This window comes from Xenopus tropicalis, chromosome 3 (genome assembly GCF_000004195.4).
Source record: "Xenopus tropicalis strain Nigerian chromosome 3, UCB_Xtro_10.0, whole genome shotgun sequence".
Taxonomy (NCBI): Eukaryota; Metazoa; Chordata; class Amphibia; order Anura; family Pipidae; genus Xenopus; species Xenopus tropicalis.
Window position 1 is genome coordinate 56,974,075 of NC_030679.2, and position 19,099 is coordinate 56,993,173.

Genomic DNA, 19,099 nt, shown 5'->3' on the forward strand with positions numbered 1-19,099 from the left:
GAAAAAAATCTGATTGGTTTTTCCGGCGTTTAATATCGTGCAATACGGAAAAATTGCGACGCAGACGAAATAATTGCGCAAAATACGATAAAGTTGCAACGGCGTCGAAAAAGTCGCGACAAATACGAAAAATCGCGAGGGCGACGAAAAAGTTGCAAAATTTTTGTTTCCAATACAATTTTTTCCCTTTCGGGATTCGGATTCGTGGATTAGTAAATCTGCCCCACAGTTTGTATTTGCCCATTTTAGAACTATCTGGAGATATTAGTAAGGAAAACTTTCCCACCTTAATACAATGAAATAACACACATTAGGGCTAATTTATAAACAAAATTACCCATGCAAACCACCCTTTTGTACCCACAATTTAGTGTTTTCCCCCAGAATTCCACTGTAATAGCAAGTGTTTACTAGACACAGTGATTATATTGTGTAGCCCCGACTGCAGCTCCTGGAGATCACCACAGGGGTGAAAATGCATGTTTGTTGCTGGATGTTTATCACATTGTCATAGCAATTTCATACTGGCTCTACAGCAAAATATTTTTATAACCTACCCCTACTTTACTTTCCATAAACATGGACATCTATAATAATATCCCCCAACCACTGCACCACTCCTGAGAAATCTCTAGTCTCTGTCTATCCATCTCTCAAATCCCCCCCAGTGTCTCCAAATGGTATGCTAGCGTGCTGCACATTGTATCAAATTATAGGTTCTCTCAATCCTATTTTGACACGGCTGCGGGTAAGAAGCATTTAACAGTACATATCATAACCAGTGACTGATAACTTTGTGTTTTGTTGTTGAACTTAAGTATTTTTTGCCTCAGGTAAACTCTCACACACCCCTTCATAGGCAAAGATTTATGGCCCCTGGCTTGACTTATTCCTGAAATACCTGCTCTTTATGTGAGTAAACAACACTGCCTGAGGTGCAGTACAAGCTAGACAGAGGCCTGTTGGTACTTGTATAGGCAGTTACTTGCTATCTGGTCTAGTCTACTACCACAGAATCTCCCAGCACTTCATACATATCACTACAAGCAGCCTAAATGGGAAAGACAGCTGTGCAATAACAAATTAACTTGTTGAATGTAGCAAAGCTCAAGAAAAAGTAAAAAAAAAAACTAAGCAGAAATTCACATAGGGACTTGACATTGTCTCAGTTTAAAAAAGACAAATAAAGAAAGATAATATGAGCCCTATGCACTCCCATAGCAGGAAGGCTGAAATTGGTCTATTCGGAAGCACATGCAGCACAATGTATAGGCTGCCAGACAGAAAAACATAAAACCAGAGCAGGCTGTGAGTGTGAGATTATTTTTATTTTTGGCAATAACATAAGTTATAAGCATTTTGCCAACAGTTCCTGGTGTTTTGATCACAGCTGCTTCAACCCAAGAAGACTGTTAGGATGAAAATACCTGATACAATATTATCAAGGTGGGTGAGGCAGATGCAGTGATAAAAGCACCTTGCCCCATTTTGTTAATTACATGCATGACAGCTGTAGGAGTGTTGCAGATGGCCTTTCAGATGCAGTGGGATTTAAGAAAGGCACTGAATTATATTGCTGGTTGCGTGGTACACATTTTCTTTAGCTACCCATATGATTTTCCTAACCCTGCAATTACTGTTTGCCATAAGTGGTATTCACAGGAGGTGACGTATGTGCAGATTTACCAGATTTGGTACTAGAGGCAAAAAGGGACGAGTGGGCGAGTAACTTTGCCATTATGACCCCTTAATGAAAGGGGCCCAAGAATATATACCAATATTCCAACTACACTACAGAAATTATAAGGACAAGCTTACCTACCTTAAACTGCAGTCAAAACCAGAGCAATACAAAACATGACATAAGCTTCTTCTATAAAACCCTCTTCCATTTTTAAAAGCTAGAAATGCATTATGATGTGTATCAGACACGGGGCAAGATTCAATCCAATATTGTTTCCTAGCATAATCAGTAACCCTGTTTACTTCTACTGTCAATGTAAGGTAATGAGCGTATTGGTTCCACGTTGATCACCAACAGGGCACGATACTCAGTCACAAGGGCACTCAGAAAACTGTGTAGCACTAGAGGAAAGTGGTTCTTTCCCTGTAGTAGGAAGCAAAATAAATATATTATGGAAGAACCTGGAAAGGTCCTTCAAGAAATGTTAATGTTTACCAAATGTCCATGTTACCTTTAACATGCCACACATCCCACATAAAATAATGCACATATTTGTATTACTGGAACTCAGGAATGGTACAAAATACACTTACTTAGGTGGACGTTTAGCTATAGTTTCTGTATGACTTCATACTTTGCTAACAAATTAGTATCCTCTCAGCAGAAAAAGGTAAAAGGGCTTTGTTTGAAAACGCAGGATAACTAGTCATACAGGGATTAATATATGTGCGCAGAATGCTGATCTATGTGACTGACATTCAAGTGGGAGGAAGGATTTTCCTTCCTTTATTTGTACTCACTTAATGGAAAGAACTTCCTGTGGGGATTTTGCCTTATTTAGAGAGTGTCAGCAAATGTGAAAGTGTACATTTGATAGACATTTGTGTTTTTTTTCAATGCATAAAACTATAATTCAGTGGATTAAGTATTTAGGTAGGGGTTTAAATGTTAAAGCATATTTCTTCACCGCTATATGCTGTAAGTTTAGGAAAGGATTATTTGGGCTAGGTAGGTATGTACAATACTTATTTGGGTTGTGTTGTAAACTAATATACATGCACAGTTAATTATAGCAACAGGTTTAAGTATTCTTATTTGGTCAACAGTCTGAGGCAGACAAGATGCAGTTTACACAGCTTGCTTAGTAAATACCAATAAAGAAAAGGGGGCACATTGCCCCTTTAAGGCCTGGAGTTGTATTACATGGCCCAGCTATACAGCAGTGTTATCATCATATCTAAAACACACATAAACATGGCCTTGTGTTGTATTTTGGTGTGCAGTGTAGTACTGAGAGAGTTTTTACTTTAGGTAGAATAAGTTCCTTGCCTATCATTAGTTACAACATGGGGCATATTAAAGAAAATTCCATAAATCAGATTTTTATCTGCAGTTGGGCGTGTGTAAAATGAATTGTCAGCATGTTCTTTAGCTATGTTATAGGTTTTAGTTCTGACCATACTGACTGTGCTGATGCAAGGGTTCCCTAGAAATGTAGGCCTTTTGTTAAAAAAGGCCTAGCACAACACTTAATAGACGGACTAAGATCTAAAAAGAATCTGCATGTACCAATTCCTTGACCCATTAAACGAAGAGGTCAGAGTCTGCGTTTAGGGTAGTTGGGCAGCAGAGAAAATCCTTATGTTCTAAAACATTTAAGCAACTGATGCCTTCTCATGTATATTATTTCACAGAATACCTAGACAAGACATATCAAATATTAGGAATGCACCAAATACAGGTTTGGATGAAATTCGGTGTGGGATTCGGCCTTTTTCAAAAGAATTCGGGCAGATCCACATTCCTGGCCGAACCGAATCCGAATCTTTAAAATCACGTGATTTTTTTTCGTCACATAAACACAGTTGAAAATTTCTTGTGGTTGTCTTTAGCCCCTACATGGCCTACTTTGCATTTGCAAATTAGGATTCCAGTCAGTATTCGGCTGAATCTTTCATGAAAGATTTGGGGTTTGGCCGAATCCCAAAAAAGTAAATTCAGTGCATCCCTATCCAATACTGTTCTATTTTCTCTTTGCTGGGTTTCCTGAAGTCTTTTTGTCCTGACAGACTACCTGGAATAAGCTATATATTTTCCAGTCTTAAGATGATACATAAAATATTCAAATGCATTTTGATCCTGCTTTGACATCACAAATTAGCTCACAATTGAAAATCTGCCAACCAGCTGTTGAAATACTTTCCACCAATCTACTTATCACAACAACTGAATCAATTCAAGCATAATGGTAATGCCACAAACACCTAATTTTTACTTATGTATAGCAAATACTATGATCATCTCAGTATCATACCATGGATAATTGCTTTTTGAAGAAATGTAATAAGAAACGATGTTTGAAGTTAACATTCCTTTACATCTGCCTTCAGTTAAAATGCAATTCCTTGTGGGATGTTCTTAATGCACACATTTATTGCAGTGAACATAATCTATGTTATCTTCCTCTATTTCTTCATGCAGAGCACAGTATCATTCTGTCTTGAAAAACAAAGAAAAGCTACTCTTAGGGGCTGATTTACTAATCCACGAATCCGAATGAGAAAAATTCGGATTGGAAAACAAACATTTTGCGACTTTTTCGTATTTTTTGCGTTTTTTTCGTCGCCATTACGACTTTTTCGTAAATGGTCACGACTTTTTCATAACCGTTACGACTTCCGCAAATTGTCGCAACTTTTTCATAGCCAATACAAATTTCGTGAATTGTCGCTACTTTTTCATAGCCATTATGACTTTCGTGAATTGTCGCGACTTTTGCATAGCCATTATGACTTTCGCGAATTGTTGCGACTTTTTCGTATTGAGCGCTCAAAAAATTTGCGACAATTCGCGGAAAAAGTCGCAAAATACCAATCATTACGAAAAAAACGAATTCGGACGCTTTTCGGATGTTCGTGGATTAGTAAATTTGCCCCTTATAGTTTAACAAATCCTATGCAGTTATCATAGCTACAACTCAGTGTGTAACAAAAATAGTTATGTAAGGTACATGATAATTATCTTCAACTCCTTTGGGCATATATACAACAATTTAAGATATATTTTCATTTTATTTACTATTACTTGCATTTTCTCCAGAAAAATCAGATTCTAACATTTATTCCTGCTGTGTGCATAAAATCTCATAAAATTGTCAAATCATAAAATTTTCTTTCAGTTGTTCAATTATGGTAACCTCGGTTTGAATGGTTCTCAGCATCTCTGAGAATAAACAAATACTTGATGTGTGAGAAAAAATACACGAAAGTTTGATAAATGTGGACAAAAATTCAGTCTGTAAAAAAAATGCCCTTTTGGGCAAGATTGAGTAAAATGAGAATTCTTTCTGCTCCTTTGACTTTGTTCTTGGCAAAAAGTACTGAATATAAAAGCAGCACAATAACTGACAAACACTTGTCTTCAATTCTCTTGTTCCAGTTTCTCCTGGAAACAAACGATACTGGTGGAATGCAAAATTGCAACTTCCAGAGGATATGTGAATTTACTTAATTTGATAACCTATCAACAATATAGATAAAGTGAGTGTTTCTGTGCTGGTACATTGTGTAGTCTGCAGACAAATGCAAATTCTTATGCATCTGGAAAGCCAAGCCAGCCTCAAACAGGGCTTCCGTTATTTATAAAGCCTTGGCACTTCTTATTTGTAAACAAAAGAAACACAGAGGAATTTTAATTAGTCTTTTCAATTCCTTGGAGGGGAGATTTAACTACTTCATTTATAAAATATTTAACCTTATATGTAGCCACAAAGAAAAAAAATGAAAATTAGTATGTAAAATCTTTTAGATTAAATTCTAAAAGTCTAAATTTCCTGCGTGATTATGTTGTAAGTAACATAAAAAAATACATTAAGAATTGGTTAAAAAATTATCAGATTCTATGATCAACCATTTTTAATATTCAGACTGAATGCCTTGCTTTGAGTATTTTACCACAAAAAAAAACCTTAAGAGAAATGACCAGTGGTACATTTTAACAAAAATTGAAAAATTTTCGATTCTCTTTAACACTTCCTTATCTTAATTTGGATATGCATATTTGGATTTGATTTACTATTCAGCCGAATCTTTCACAAAGCATTCGGGGTTCGGCCAAATCTTAAAATAGTGGATTTGGCAGCACTAGATTTGGGAATCCCTTAGGCCAGTGCTGTCCAACTGGCGGTCTGCAGGCCGCATCCGGCCCATGGCCCCCCCATCTGTCTGGCTGCTGTCACTGCAAACCATTGTGTAAGCTTTAAATGTTATCAGTACTGAAATTAACTGGCCCCCTGCATTGTCTACACCTCAGATTCAGGCTGTAAACCCCTGTATTGTTCATACATTTAAACCCCTGTATTGTTCACACCTTTAAAGGACAATGAAAGGTTAATATAAATTAAAAGTAAGTCTAAAGGCATTCTTTTTAAGTACTTACTGCATATCTAAATTCCCAGATCCCTGCTTGCTTCTCTGAGATATGGTGCTGGCAGCCTACAGCAGTGTGAAGACTACAGTGACATCACTGAAATCTCTCTCCCCTTCCTGTAGGTGCCAGCGGCACCCTTCCTATTCCCTGAGCATGTGTGTAACTTGATCCTGTCTCCTGTTCTGAGCAACACATGCCCACCAGCCAATCAGAAGCGGATCTGCCAGAGGGGAGTGGAGGAGGGAATGAAACACGTGCAGTATGAAGCAAGGAGGGAAAGGAAGGGAGAATACCTTTTTAGAGATGGCTGCCTGTTCTAGAAAATGTGAAGTAAGTGTGACTGAGTAAATATTTGATTAGGTGAGCCAAAAGTGTGGCGTTTTTACTAAACAATAGGAGGACTATTGGGCACTAAATTTTGACTTGCATTCTCCTTTAAGTCCCTGCATTGTTCACCCCCTAAATTGTTGACAACTCAGGCTCAGACTGCAAGCATCCACATTGTTCACCTGTTCACACCTCACAGTCTGTAGGAGCAGTGCCAGCATTGTGTCACTGTATGCACTGCCTGTGTGTGCCATACTCTGCCTGCCCTATACTGCTGGTGTGTGCCATACTCTGCCTGCCCTATGCTGCCTGTGTGGGCCATACTATTACTGCCCTACCCTGCCTGTGTGTACCATACTCTGTCTGCCCTATGCTGCCTGTGTGTGTGACATACTCTGACTGCCCTGTGCCTGTGGGAGGTGAATCTGGCAGGGGTTTGTTTTAGTTTAGTTTAGTTAGTTTAGTTTTTAGTTAGTTAGTTTTTAGTTTAGTTTTGTTTTTAGTTTAGTTTTTTAGCATTTGGAAATAGCCATTATATGGTTCCTAAGATGTGTAATTATGTGCTGGGGGTTGCTGTATTACCCACAGGGGAGGAGGAGGCATATGGGTTAAAGGGTGTGTATTAATATGATCAACTTCTTTTTACATATGAATGAAGGGTGATATCCTCACAGTGAGCACTAACCATTTGGGCTTTTGCTGCACTACCACCATTAATGTGGGTTTGGTCTTAAAAGCTCTTGTGATAACATGGGCGTGGTTTGAAGTGGGTGTGATTTAAAAGGGGAGTGGTCAAAACTGTCTTCTATTATTCCACCATGTAGGCCAGAAAAATTCTAGCCCTCGGTACCACAGAAGTTGGACAGCACTGCCATAGACTTTAGGCTGGCCATATGCAGAAATATTCGCTTGCTTAGCCAATCGCCTCACTGGGTAGATCCAAGTGTTTTGCCCAAAGGTCTGATCACACAGGCAGTCCATGCAGAGCCAGATTTATATGTGAGTCACCCTATTTGGACACTAATCCAAAATGGATAGATTTAAGCCCAGACACAAGCTAATAATAGTTTTACAATCTCTGTAAGGAGCAGGAGCCACAGAAGAAAAAGAGGGAACACCTATGGGGGCACTGTGTATGGGGGGCACTGTGTATGGGGGGCACTGTGTATGGGGGGAACTGTGTATTGGGGCAATTGGGGGCACTGTGTATGGGGGTTACTGTCTATTGGGCCATTGGGGGCACTGTGTATGGGGGGGCAAAACTGGTACATAGTTATAACTCACTTATAATTGACTGCCTTCTCTCTATATTTGTATTTTATATGTAGGAGATGCTATTTTGTTTTTCTTAGGTAGTACAGTGTAAGGGTATAGCACATTTTTCAACTACTTAAAAGGAGTATTTTTTGAAAAAATAAAAAACAAAATGGGGTGTGGTAATTGGGGCATGGCACAAAAGTAGGCGTGGCCAAGTAATTTGCCACGCTGTGCTTGCCAAATCTTTTTGTCCCTCTTTTCATTTTTCATTGTTGGGAGGTAGGTAATATGCCTAGAATAAATCGTGACAATATGCAGGAAAAGCGGAGAATGTATAGTATTTAATAAATAAATAGAAAATCTTATATAACAAGTTATCCCGATTCAAAATCATTTTTAGATTAGTTCTGCTGTAAGAGTAGGATTTCCATATTGTACATGTTGTATCTAAATAAAAAGCTATTATAATATTAATTGTATACAGAAAAGTGGCTGTAGGAATTTTAGACATGTCTGAATAAGTACACCACAGTACTCCACAAAAATAATCTTGATAAGTTTTCATTTTCTATTTCTTAGTTTTTTTTCTAAAATTGAAATTAATTTGTTTTGTTTGCTGCTGGTACAAAATTAATCATTTAATTTGTCAACTTTTAATAGTTTACAAAGTCTTTGATCTAGCTCACAAGCTTATTAAGAGGGAAAAGCCATTGTTTGTGGGTATACTACTAAAAAATGAAAATTTTCTGTAAAGGTAAACACAAAAGATATTTACCTCTCCTCCAGTACAAGGAAATGCATGGGAATAACGTGAAGTACAAAGTGCCCCTTTTTCCTGGATATCATCCTCCATAGCAAATGTTGCAGAACAGTTTATGGAGAAATATTTGTATGGCATCCAAGTTACACCAAAATCTTGTGACCTCTCCAAAATCATAGCCGCTGGTCTGGGAGACTTGAACACCATAATTAGATGAGTAAAGTAAAACTCTGTTTCCAAATCCAACCGTATCACCTCTCGATGAATATCCTTTGCTGATTGCCACCAAGTTCGTGGAATTTTGAAGGAAGAGTCTGCCATTGCTGAAGGAGGATGAGAGAGCCGTGGCAGTGCGGCATTACATTTGTCACATTTTGGCTCGGTACAGGTCTGCTCAATATACCCTTGGTATGTGCAGGAGAGTTCAGTGTTATTGTGACCACAGGTTGTCTCTGTCCATAAACTCCGACCAATGGCTAGATTTCCCATTCGAGGATTACATGCCTTTTCACAATGGGACCCAATTTTGACCATGCTGTTGAGCCCTAAAATACAAATTAGTAGGAAAAATTAAATTAGCAATATTAAAATATAAAGCTATAACAACATATTTGCATCAAGGCTTTCAGGAAAAAAACTTAAAGTTACACACATACTGTTTACCAAATAACATCATTTGAAAGGTGACTGTGTTAAACTTTGAAGTTATAAACATCAATTCCATCAGTGTTATTACTAGCGGTTATTGAGCCCAACAACAAAATGCACCCTCCCAAACTTTCGAATAAGACATTTTTTTGCATTAAAGGAGAAGGAAAGTTACAATCACTGGGGAGTGCCAAATTTTAGGCATCCCCCAATGATTGTAATGACTTACCTGATACTGTTAGCAGAAAACTGCACTGGCCCGAGGAGTGATTTTCTTCATTCACTTGTCTACCTTCGGAATCCCAGGGCCGGTGCCTAACATTTTGGCACACCCTAGTGATTAGACCTCCTTCTCCTTTAAACTAAGACCTGTGAGTATGGATTTCCTTCAAAATGATGACACAGTTTCATATATTAAAACTGTTCATCAGTTCATACCCCTGTACCTTTTGATCCCTCCAGCAGTCACAGTGTCTGTCCACTATAATTATGCCCCTGTTTTTGTGAAAACAGCTATAATCTGCCTTTTATATAAATACTTAATTGCATTCATTGCTTCATGAATGAGAATGTCTTCGTTCAGTACGAAAGTTTCAGATTCATTCAAGCTTCAGAATCGTGACTTTCCTTGGGCCAGGTTGGAGCTGCAGAGTGCCATTGAGTCCTATGGGGGCTTCCAAAATCATGCAAAGTCTGAAAGGTTTGCCCGCCGTTTACATGTGCTCAATACAAAAAAGTTGCGACAATATACGAGCAAGTGGTAACGGCTACGAAAAGGTTGCGACAATTCGCGCAAGTCGTAACGGCTACGAAAAAGACGCAACAATTTACGAAAAAGTCGCAAAATGTTCGTTTCCAATCCGATTTTTCCATTCGTGATTCGGTTTCGTGGATTAGTAAATGTGCCCCTAAGTTTTGGTATTAATTCTGTCATAATATTAATTCATGCTCTCCTCCTGTTATGCATACTCTTGGCTACAGTAAACCCCCATGACCACCTCTTCCCTTTTCATTGCATCATACATGCTCCCTATCCCAATCATGTTGTAACCAAGTTTTCTAAGTTTAAATACACCTCAAATCCACCTCTCCTTGATCTGATCACGTTATGTGTCTTAACACACTCTTGCAGAGTGCATAGGGCATTCTATCTGGAACCAATATCCTGCTTGCAGGAAATAAAATTTTAATTGGTGCTTCCCCCAAAGAATTTATTGGTTCATTATCCAAGCCATTAGACAGTGTCCAATAAAAAGGAAAAGGACATTATACCTGTCTTTCCCAAGTGAAACTGCCATTTTTTTTTTGCCCTACATGACTGGTGTTTATTTTCTAATTATGTATTTTTTTATATTTAACAAGTAACAAGTTAAACATTGTATAGAGGCCTTTTCAGAGGTTGTGTTAGAAATACATGCAGTCCTACAAAAATGCATTTTACCTAGAAGAAGTATAATTTTTAGTACCCTAATAGTTTTGGAACAATCATAAAATAGCTTTGCGACAGAAACCACGCTTGAATGGCTATAAAAGTAAGTTGTCCTCTCCTGTGACCTCCAATCACAATGAACACTGAAATAAGGCAGTCCAATTTCAGACGATTATCATAAAACTGTGGGTCCAACGCAAAACTTTTATTGTTGCTCAAACAATAAACAATTTATTGTTGCTCAAATTATTTTAATTATGCAAGTGCAAGTCTTTGCTCCTTCTACTGCTTCCTATTAACTCTTTTACTGCCAAGCACGTATGGCATACGTGATGGCAGTAAAAGGGCTTAAACGCCAACGACGTGTCTCATACGTCGTTGGCGTTTAAGCGCTGCCCTCTGCAGCGGCGGCATGTGCCGCCGCTGCAGAGGGCTTCTAACAATGACAGCCCCCCTGGGCAATGTGCCAGGGGGGCTGTCATCAGGGTCCTGCGAGCCGATCGCTCGCAGGACCCTCCAGGAAGCAGCAGATGCGATCGCATCGCATCTGCTGCTTCCTGCTTCCTCCCTCTCCCCCAGCGCCGGCCCAAATGAGGAAGGAGGCGATCGGTCTTCAGGAACAGGTAAGGACTTTTTTTTTTATTGCATTTACACACTTTTACACACTTATACACACATTTACATACATTTATACACACTTACATACATTTACACACACTTACAGCACACATTTTAGCATTTTTTTATTTTTTATTTTTTTTTTTTTTTTTTTCATTTTTCACACTTTTATACACTTATTTACACTCATATACACACTTACACACTATCACACAACTTTTACACATGTACACACATGTATACACAAACACTTTGGTTTTTTTTTGTTTTGCTTTTTTTTTTTTTTTTTTTTCATTTTACCACTTTGTTTTTATTTTCTTTTACCTAAAAACTGTTTATTTTGACAGCGTAACTATTGGATCAGATATTCTGGCCACTAATTACACTGTCATGTAACTTATTTTGTTTCACTGATTTGCACAATTTTTGTGGTTTTATCACATTTTATCCCTATATAAGTGTTCCTGATCTGTTTTTAGCGTAGCTTTGCCAGGTGTAACTTTGGTGTACAAAAATAACTTTACCTATTTTGAATTCATCAGAATGTGTACTTTCCAAAAATATATGGTTTTCTGGGGGTCACTGTATAGTTAGGGGGGGTTACTGCACATAATACACTGACAGGGGGCTCTGTGTGCAAAAGCTGAGCTGGCAGGCGAGAAATCCTTATGCGCTATTTTCATTTTGGGTTCAGTACATACCGCAGACTTTGGTATATCTATGCATATTGGGCATCAATCTGTTCAGTAGACCTCTGGTGTTCCTATTTGGGGTGACTTGCCTTTGTACGCAAGAAATTGTGTGAGATAAATGCGGCAAATTGCAACATTTTTAGGCGATTTTCTGAAATCTCATAAAAACCGATAACTTTAGGAAAGCTTTGCGGCTTGGTACTTTGGTGTAGAAAGGACTCTTTACCCTTGTTGGATTTGTCAGAATGTGTACTTTCCAAAAATATATGGTTTTGTGGGGGTCTCTGTATAGTTAGGGGAAGTTTTGGCACATAATACACTGACAGGGGGCTCTGTGTGCAAAAGCTGAGCTGGCAGGCGAGAAATCCTTATGCGCTATTTTCATTTAGGGTTCAGTACATACTGCAGACTTTGGTATATCTATGCATATTGGGCATCAAACTGTTCAGTAGGCCTCTGGTGTTCCTATTTGGGGTGACTTGCCTTTGTACGCAAGAAATTGTGTGAGATAAATGCGACAAATTGCAACATTTTTAGGCAATTTTCTGAAATGTCATAAAAACCAATAACTTTAGGAAAGCTCTGCAGATTGGTACTTTGGTGTAGAAAGGACTCTTTACCCTTGTTGGATTTGTCAGAATGTGTACTTTCCAAAAATATATGGTTTTGTGGGGGATCTGTATAGTTAGGGGAAGTTTTGGCACATAATACACTGACAGGGGGCTCTGTGTGCAAAAGCTGAGCTGGCAGGCAAGAAATCCTTATGCGCTATTTTCATTTAGGGTTCAGTACATACCGCAGACTTTGGTATATCTATGCATATTGGGCATCAAACTGTTCGGTAGGCCTCTGGTGTTCCTATTGGGGGTGATTTGCCTTTGTACGCAAGAAATTGTGTGAGATAAATGTGACAAATTGCAACATTTTTAGGCAATTTTCTGAAATGTCATAAAAACCAATAACTTTAGGAAAGCTCTGCAGATTGGTACTTTGGTGTAGAAAGGACTCTTTACCCTTGTTGGATTTGTCAGAATGTGTACTTTCCAAAAATATATGGTTTTGTGGGGGATCTGTATAGTTAGGGGAAGTTTTGGCACATAATACACTGACAGGGGGCTCTGTGTGCAAAAGCTGAGCTGGCAGGCGAGAAATCCTTATGCGCTATTTTCATTTAGGGTTCAGTACATACCGCAGACTTTGGTATATCTATGCATATTGGGCATCAAACTGTTCAGTAGGCCTCTGGTGTTCCTATTTGGGGTGACTTGCCTTTGTACGCAAGAAATTGTGTGAGATAAATGCGGCAAATTGCAACATTTTTAGGCGATTTTCTGAAATGTCATAAAAACCGATAACTTTAGGAAAGCTTTGCGGCTTGGTACTTTGGTGTAGAAAGGACTCTTTACCTTTGTTGGATTTGTCAGAATGTGTACTTTCCAAAAATATATGGTTTTGTGGGGGTCTCTGTATAGTTAGGGGAAGTTTTGGCACATAATACACTGACAGGGGGCTCTGTGTGCAAAAGCTGAGCTGGCAGGCGAGAAATCCTTATGCGCTATTTTCATTTAGGGTTCAGTACATACTGCAGACTTTGGTATATCTATGCATATTGGGCATCAAACTGTTCAGTAGGCCTCTGGTGTTCCTATTTGGGGTGACTTGCCTTTGTACGCAAGAAATTGTGTGAGATAAATGCGACAAATTGCAACATTTTTAGGCGATTTTCTGAAATGTCATAAAAACCAATAACTTTAGGAAAGCTCTGCAGATTGGTACTTTGGTGTAGAAAGGACTCTTTACCCTTGTTGGATTTGTCAGAATGTGTACTTTCCAAAAATATATGGTTTTGTGGGGGATCTGTATAGTTAGGGGAAGTTTTGGCACATAATACACTGACAGGGGGCTCTGTGTGCAAAAGCTGAGCTGGCAGGCGAGAAATCCTTATGCGCTATTTTCATTTAGGGTTCAGTACATACCGCAGACTTTGGTATATCTATGCATATTGGGCATCAAACTGTTCAGTAGACCTCTGGTGTTCCTTTTTGGGGTGATTTGTCTTTATCTGATCTTTATCAAGAAATTGTGAGAGATAAATGCGGCAAATTGCAACATTTTTATGCGATTTTCGAAAATGTCATATAAATCTGCAAAATTAGGAAAGCTTTACAGCTTGGTACTTTGTAGCAATAAGAAATATTTACCCATTATAGATTCGGGGGGATGTGTATTTTCCAAAAATATATGGCTTTCTGGGGTGAATGTACTTTTTTTGTAGCATTATCCCACATAAAGGATGTAAATGTGTTGATTTTGCAGGAGCTGAAATGATAGATCATATGGGGGTATGTTCCCATTGGGGCCCCTACATGCCACATACTTAGGTAAACCTATACATATTGGGCATCAAACTGTTCAGTGGACCCCTGGCGTTCATATTTAGGGTGTTTTATCTTGGTACCTAACACTATGTGGGAGATAAGATGCTGCAAAGTGGAAGCTTTGAGGGGATTTTTGGAAATGTCATCAAAATTGCTAACTTTAGAAAAGCTGTGCGGCTTGGTACTTTGGAGTAGAAAGACATGGGTACCCATTTTAGATTCGGGGGAATGTGTACTTTCCAAAAATATATGACTTTCTGGGGTGAGCGTACTTTTTTGTAGCTTTATCCCACATATAATGATGTAAATGTGTTGATTTTGCATGAGCTGAAATGACAGAAATGACAGTATATATGGGGGTATGTTCACATTGGGGCCCCTACATGCCACATACTTAGGTAAACCTATACATATTGGGCATCAAACTGTTCAGTGGACCCCTGGCGTTCAAATTCAGGGTGTTTTATCTTGGTACCTAATGCTATGTGGGAGATAAGATGCTTCAAAATGGAAGCTTTGAGGGGATTTTTGGAAATGTCATCAAAATTGCTAACTTTAGAAAAGCTGTGCGGCTTGGTACTTTGGAGTAGAAAGACATGGGTACCCATTTTAGATTCGGGGGAATGTGTACTTTCCAAAAATATATGGCTTTCTGGGGTGAGCGTACTTTTTTGTAGCTTTATCTCACATATAATGATGTAAATGTGTTGATTTTGCAGGAGCTGAAATGACAGAAATGACAGTATATATGGGGGTATGTTCACATTCGGGCCCCTACATGCCACATACTTGGGTAAACCTATACATATTGGGCATCAAACTGTTCAGTGGACCCCTGGTGTTCAAATTCAGGGTGTTTTATCTTGGTACCTAATGCTATGTGGGAGATAAGATGCTTCAAAGTGGAAGCTTTGAGGGGATTTTTGGAAATGTCATCAAAATTGCTAACTTTAGAAAAGCTGTGCGGCTTGGTACTTTGGAGTAGAAAGACATGGGTACCCATTTTAGATTCGGGGGAATGTGTACTTTCCAAAAATATATGACTTTCTGGGGTGAGCATACTTTTTTGTAGCTTTATCCCACATATAATGATGTAAATGTGTTGATTTTGCAGGAGCTGAAATGACAGAAATGACAGTATATATGGGGGTATGTTCACATTGGGGCCCCTACATGCCACATACTTAGGTAAACATATACATATTGGGCATCAAACTGTTCAGTGGACCCCTGGCGTTCAAATTCAGGGTGTTTTATCTTGGTACCTAATGCTATGTGGGAGATAAGATGCTTCAAAATGGAAGCTTTGAGGGGATTTTTGGAAATGTCATCAAAATTGCTAACTTTAGAAAAGCTGTGCGGCTTGGTACTTTGGAGTAGAAAGACATGGGTACCCATTTTAGATTCGGGGGAATGTGTACTTTCCAAAAATATATGGCTTTCTGGGGTGAGCGTACTTTTTTGTAGCTTTATCTCACATATAATGATGTAAATGTGTTGATTTTGCAGGAGCTGAAATGACAGAAATGACAGTATATATGGGGGTATGTTCACATTCGGGCCCCTACATGCCACATACTTGGGTAAACCTATACATATTGGGCATCAAACTGTTCAGTGGACCCCTGGTGTTCAAATTCAGGGTGTTTTATCTTGGTACCTAATGCTATGTGGGAGATAAGATGCTTCAAAGTGGAAGCTTTGAGGGGATTTTTGGAAATGTCATCAAAATTGCTAACTTTAGAAAAGCTGTGCGGCTTGGTACTTTGGAGTAGAAAGACATGGGTACCCAATTTAGATTCGGGGGAATGTGTACTTTCCAAAAATATATGACTTTCTGGGGTGAGCGTACTTTTTTGTAGCTTTATCCCACATATAATTATGTAAATGTGTTGATTTTGCAGGAGCTGAAATGACAGAAATGACAGTTCATATGGGGGTATGTTCACATTGGGGCCCCTACATGCCACATACTTAGGTAAACCTATACATATTGGGCATCAAACTGTTCAGTGGACCCCTGGCGTTCAAATTCAGGGTGTTTTATCTTGGTACCTAATGCTATGTGGGAGATAAGATGCTTCAAAGTGGAAGCTTTGAGGGGATTTTTGGAAATGTCATCAAAATTGCTAACTTTAGAAAAGCTGTGCGGCTTGGTACTTTGGAGTAGAAAGACATAGGTACCCATTTTAGATTCGGGGGAATGTGTACTTTCCAAAAATATATGACTTTCTGGGGTGAGCATCCTTTTTACTAGCTTTATCCCACATATAATGATGTAAATGTGTTGATTTTGCAGAAGCTGAAATGACAGAAATGACAGTATATATGGGGGTATGTTCACATTCGGGCCCCTACATGCCACATACTTGGGTAAACCTATACATATTGGGCATCAAACTGTTCAGTGGACCCCTGGTGTTCAAATTCAGGGTGTTTTATCTTGGTACCTAATGCTATGTGGGAGATAAGATGCTTCAAAATGGAAGCTTTGAGGGGATTTTTGGAAATGTCATCAAAATTGCTAACTTTAGAAAAGCTGTGCGGCTTGGTACTTTGGAGTAGAAAGACATGGGTACCCATTTTAGATTCGGGGGAATGTGTACTTTCCAAAAATATATGACTTTCTGGGGTGAGCGTACTTTTTTGTAGCTTTATCCCACATATAATAATGTAAATGTGTTGATTTTGCAGGAGCTGAAATGACAGAAATGACAGTTCATATGGGGGTATGTTCACATTGGGGCCCCTACATGCCACATACTTAGGTAAACCTATACATATTGGGCATCAAACTGTTCAGTGGACCCCTGGCGTTCAAATTCAGGGTGTTTTATCTTGGTACCTAATGCTATGTGGGAGATAAGATGCTTCAAAGTGGAAGCTTTGAGGGGATTTTTGGAAATGTCATCAAAATTGCTAACTTTAGAAAAGCTGTGCGGCTTGGTACTTTGGAGTAGAAAGACATGGGTACCCATTTTAGATTCGGGGGAATGTGTACTTTCCAAAAATATATGACTTTCTGGGGTGAGCGTACTTTTTACTAGCTTCATCCCACATATAATGATGTAAATGTGTTGATTTTGCAGAAGCTGAAATGACAGAAATGACAGTTCATATGGGGTATGTTCACATTGGGGCCCCTACATGCCACATACTTAGGTAAACCTATACATATTGGGCATCAAACTGTTCAGTGGACCCCAGGCATTCATATTTAGGGTGTTTTATTTGGTTACTTTATGACCTGTAGGAGATAAGATACTATAGACTAGAAGCTTTGAAGCGATTTTTAAAAAAAATCACAAATTTTGATAAAAACCAATAACTTTAGGAAAGCATTGCGACTTGATAGTTTGGAGTAGACAGACAGTTGTGCCTATTCTGTATTCCCCAGAATCAGTTCTTTCCAAAAATGTACAATTTTCTGGGATAAACCTTCTGTTAGTGGAATTTTGGCCTTGAAATCCAAAGTATGCAGTTTTTTTGGAGCAGTGCTTTGGGAATTTGGTAGTGTACTGCTGGGAGTTTTTGACCTATACAAGTGAGAAATCTCCATAAAACTATATATATTTGGTATTGGCACGTTCAGGAGACATGGGACTTTCCAAATCAGTTGTATATTCGTGCATAAAATAATTTTTGTTTCTAGTATGTGTGATTATATTATGGAAAATTTGATTTTTTTTTGCATTTTTAGACATTTAGAAGCCTATATCTTGTTACAGAATTGGAATTACACAAAAATTCTACCATATTTTGAAAGCTTAGGTTGTTCTGAAAAAAACGATATATTGTTTTCCTTGGTAAACTAAAAGTCCCCCCGAGGAAAGGCCCCTAAAGTGAAACAGTGCAAAATGTTCAAAAACTGTCTGGCAATACAAGTTCCGCTTTGACCAAAATGGCTGGCAGTAAAAGGGTTAAATCACAGTCTCGGCGAGGTCCAGGCTAGAGTTTTTTATAACACTTTTTTCAGAGGATCACTAATTGAAAGCGTGGGGCAGGATTCAGGATTCAGCTCTACAGTAAATGGGCTGCAGTAGGAAAAATGAATCCTAAATTAAACAACAAAGACTTACACAAACAAGCCTACATTCTCTTCTCTACACTCCACGGTCATAACGCTATAACACAAGTGACTGTGCTGGGCCTAGCAAAATATCTAGAAACATTTTAAAATACCGTACAACAATTGTTTAGAAATGGCATTACAGTGAAGTGAAGATACTAAAATATACTACACAGCTAAGAGTAGCTACGGGAGATCACTACATAGAAAGAGGTTTAAGAAACATACCCACACCTGAAACGTTTATACAAGAAGCCATTCAAAAATAGATTACCTACTAATATATACTATTCTATTTAAACCATTACCAAATTATTCCTTAAAATACGTTAACACAATGCCACACTCAATAACTATGATGTATGTATGCATAAATTCTTTAGTCACTTCTCAGCTATGAATGTTGAAATGTTCAGCAACATCATATTTAATTGGTAACACTTATTTGGAAAACCCCAGGTGCCAAACACTCTGTAAAAAAAATCATATACCTGTAACACCCACTAACCCGTGGTCTATGTTTTGGTGCCATACAATATACAAATAGTGGGCCAAAACAAGAAACATCTTGTATTAGCAGCACTGAATTACATCTTAAGCCAACATTAAATTGGCCTATTCTAATCTATATAAGAATAACTGGAGACTGTTCAGTTATTCCTAACATGCTGCATTATATGTTTCAGCTAGTTGTACCTAGAACGTTATTGTTAATTTATATAGTAACTCTTTGTACAGTAAGCAAGACATCTTAAGATCTACTGAGGAAATCCTTAGAACTGCATTTCTAATAGCACACATCAAAAGGC

General features: G+C 38.4%; 1 protein-coding gene across 1 annotated transcript in view; it reads right to left on the reverse strand.

Moving 5' to 3' along the window:
• The window catches only part of ntn4 (netrin 4), a 108,419-nt gene that overhangs the window by 72,961 nt on the left and 16,359 nt on the right, over positions 1–19,099 (reverse strand). The window contains exon 2 of the mRNA XM_031898913.1: positions 8,472–9,001. Coding sequence (XP_031754773.1) covers positions 8,472–9,001 — 530 coding nt within the window. The remainder of the gene's footprint in view (positions 1–8,471; positions 9,002–19,099) is intronic.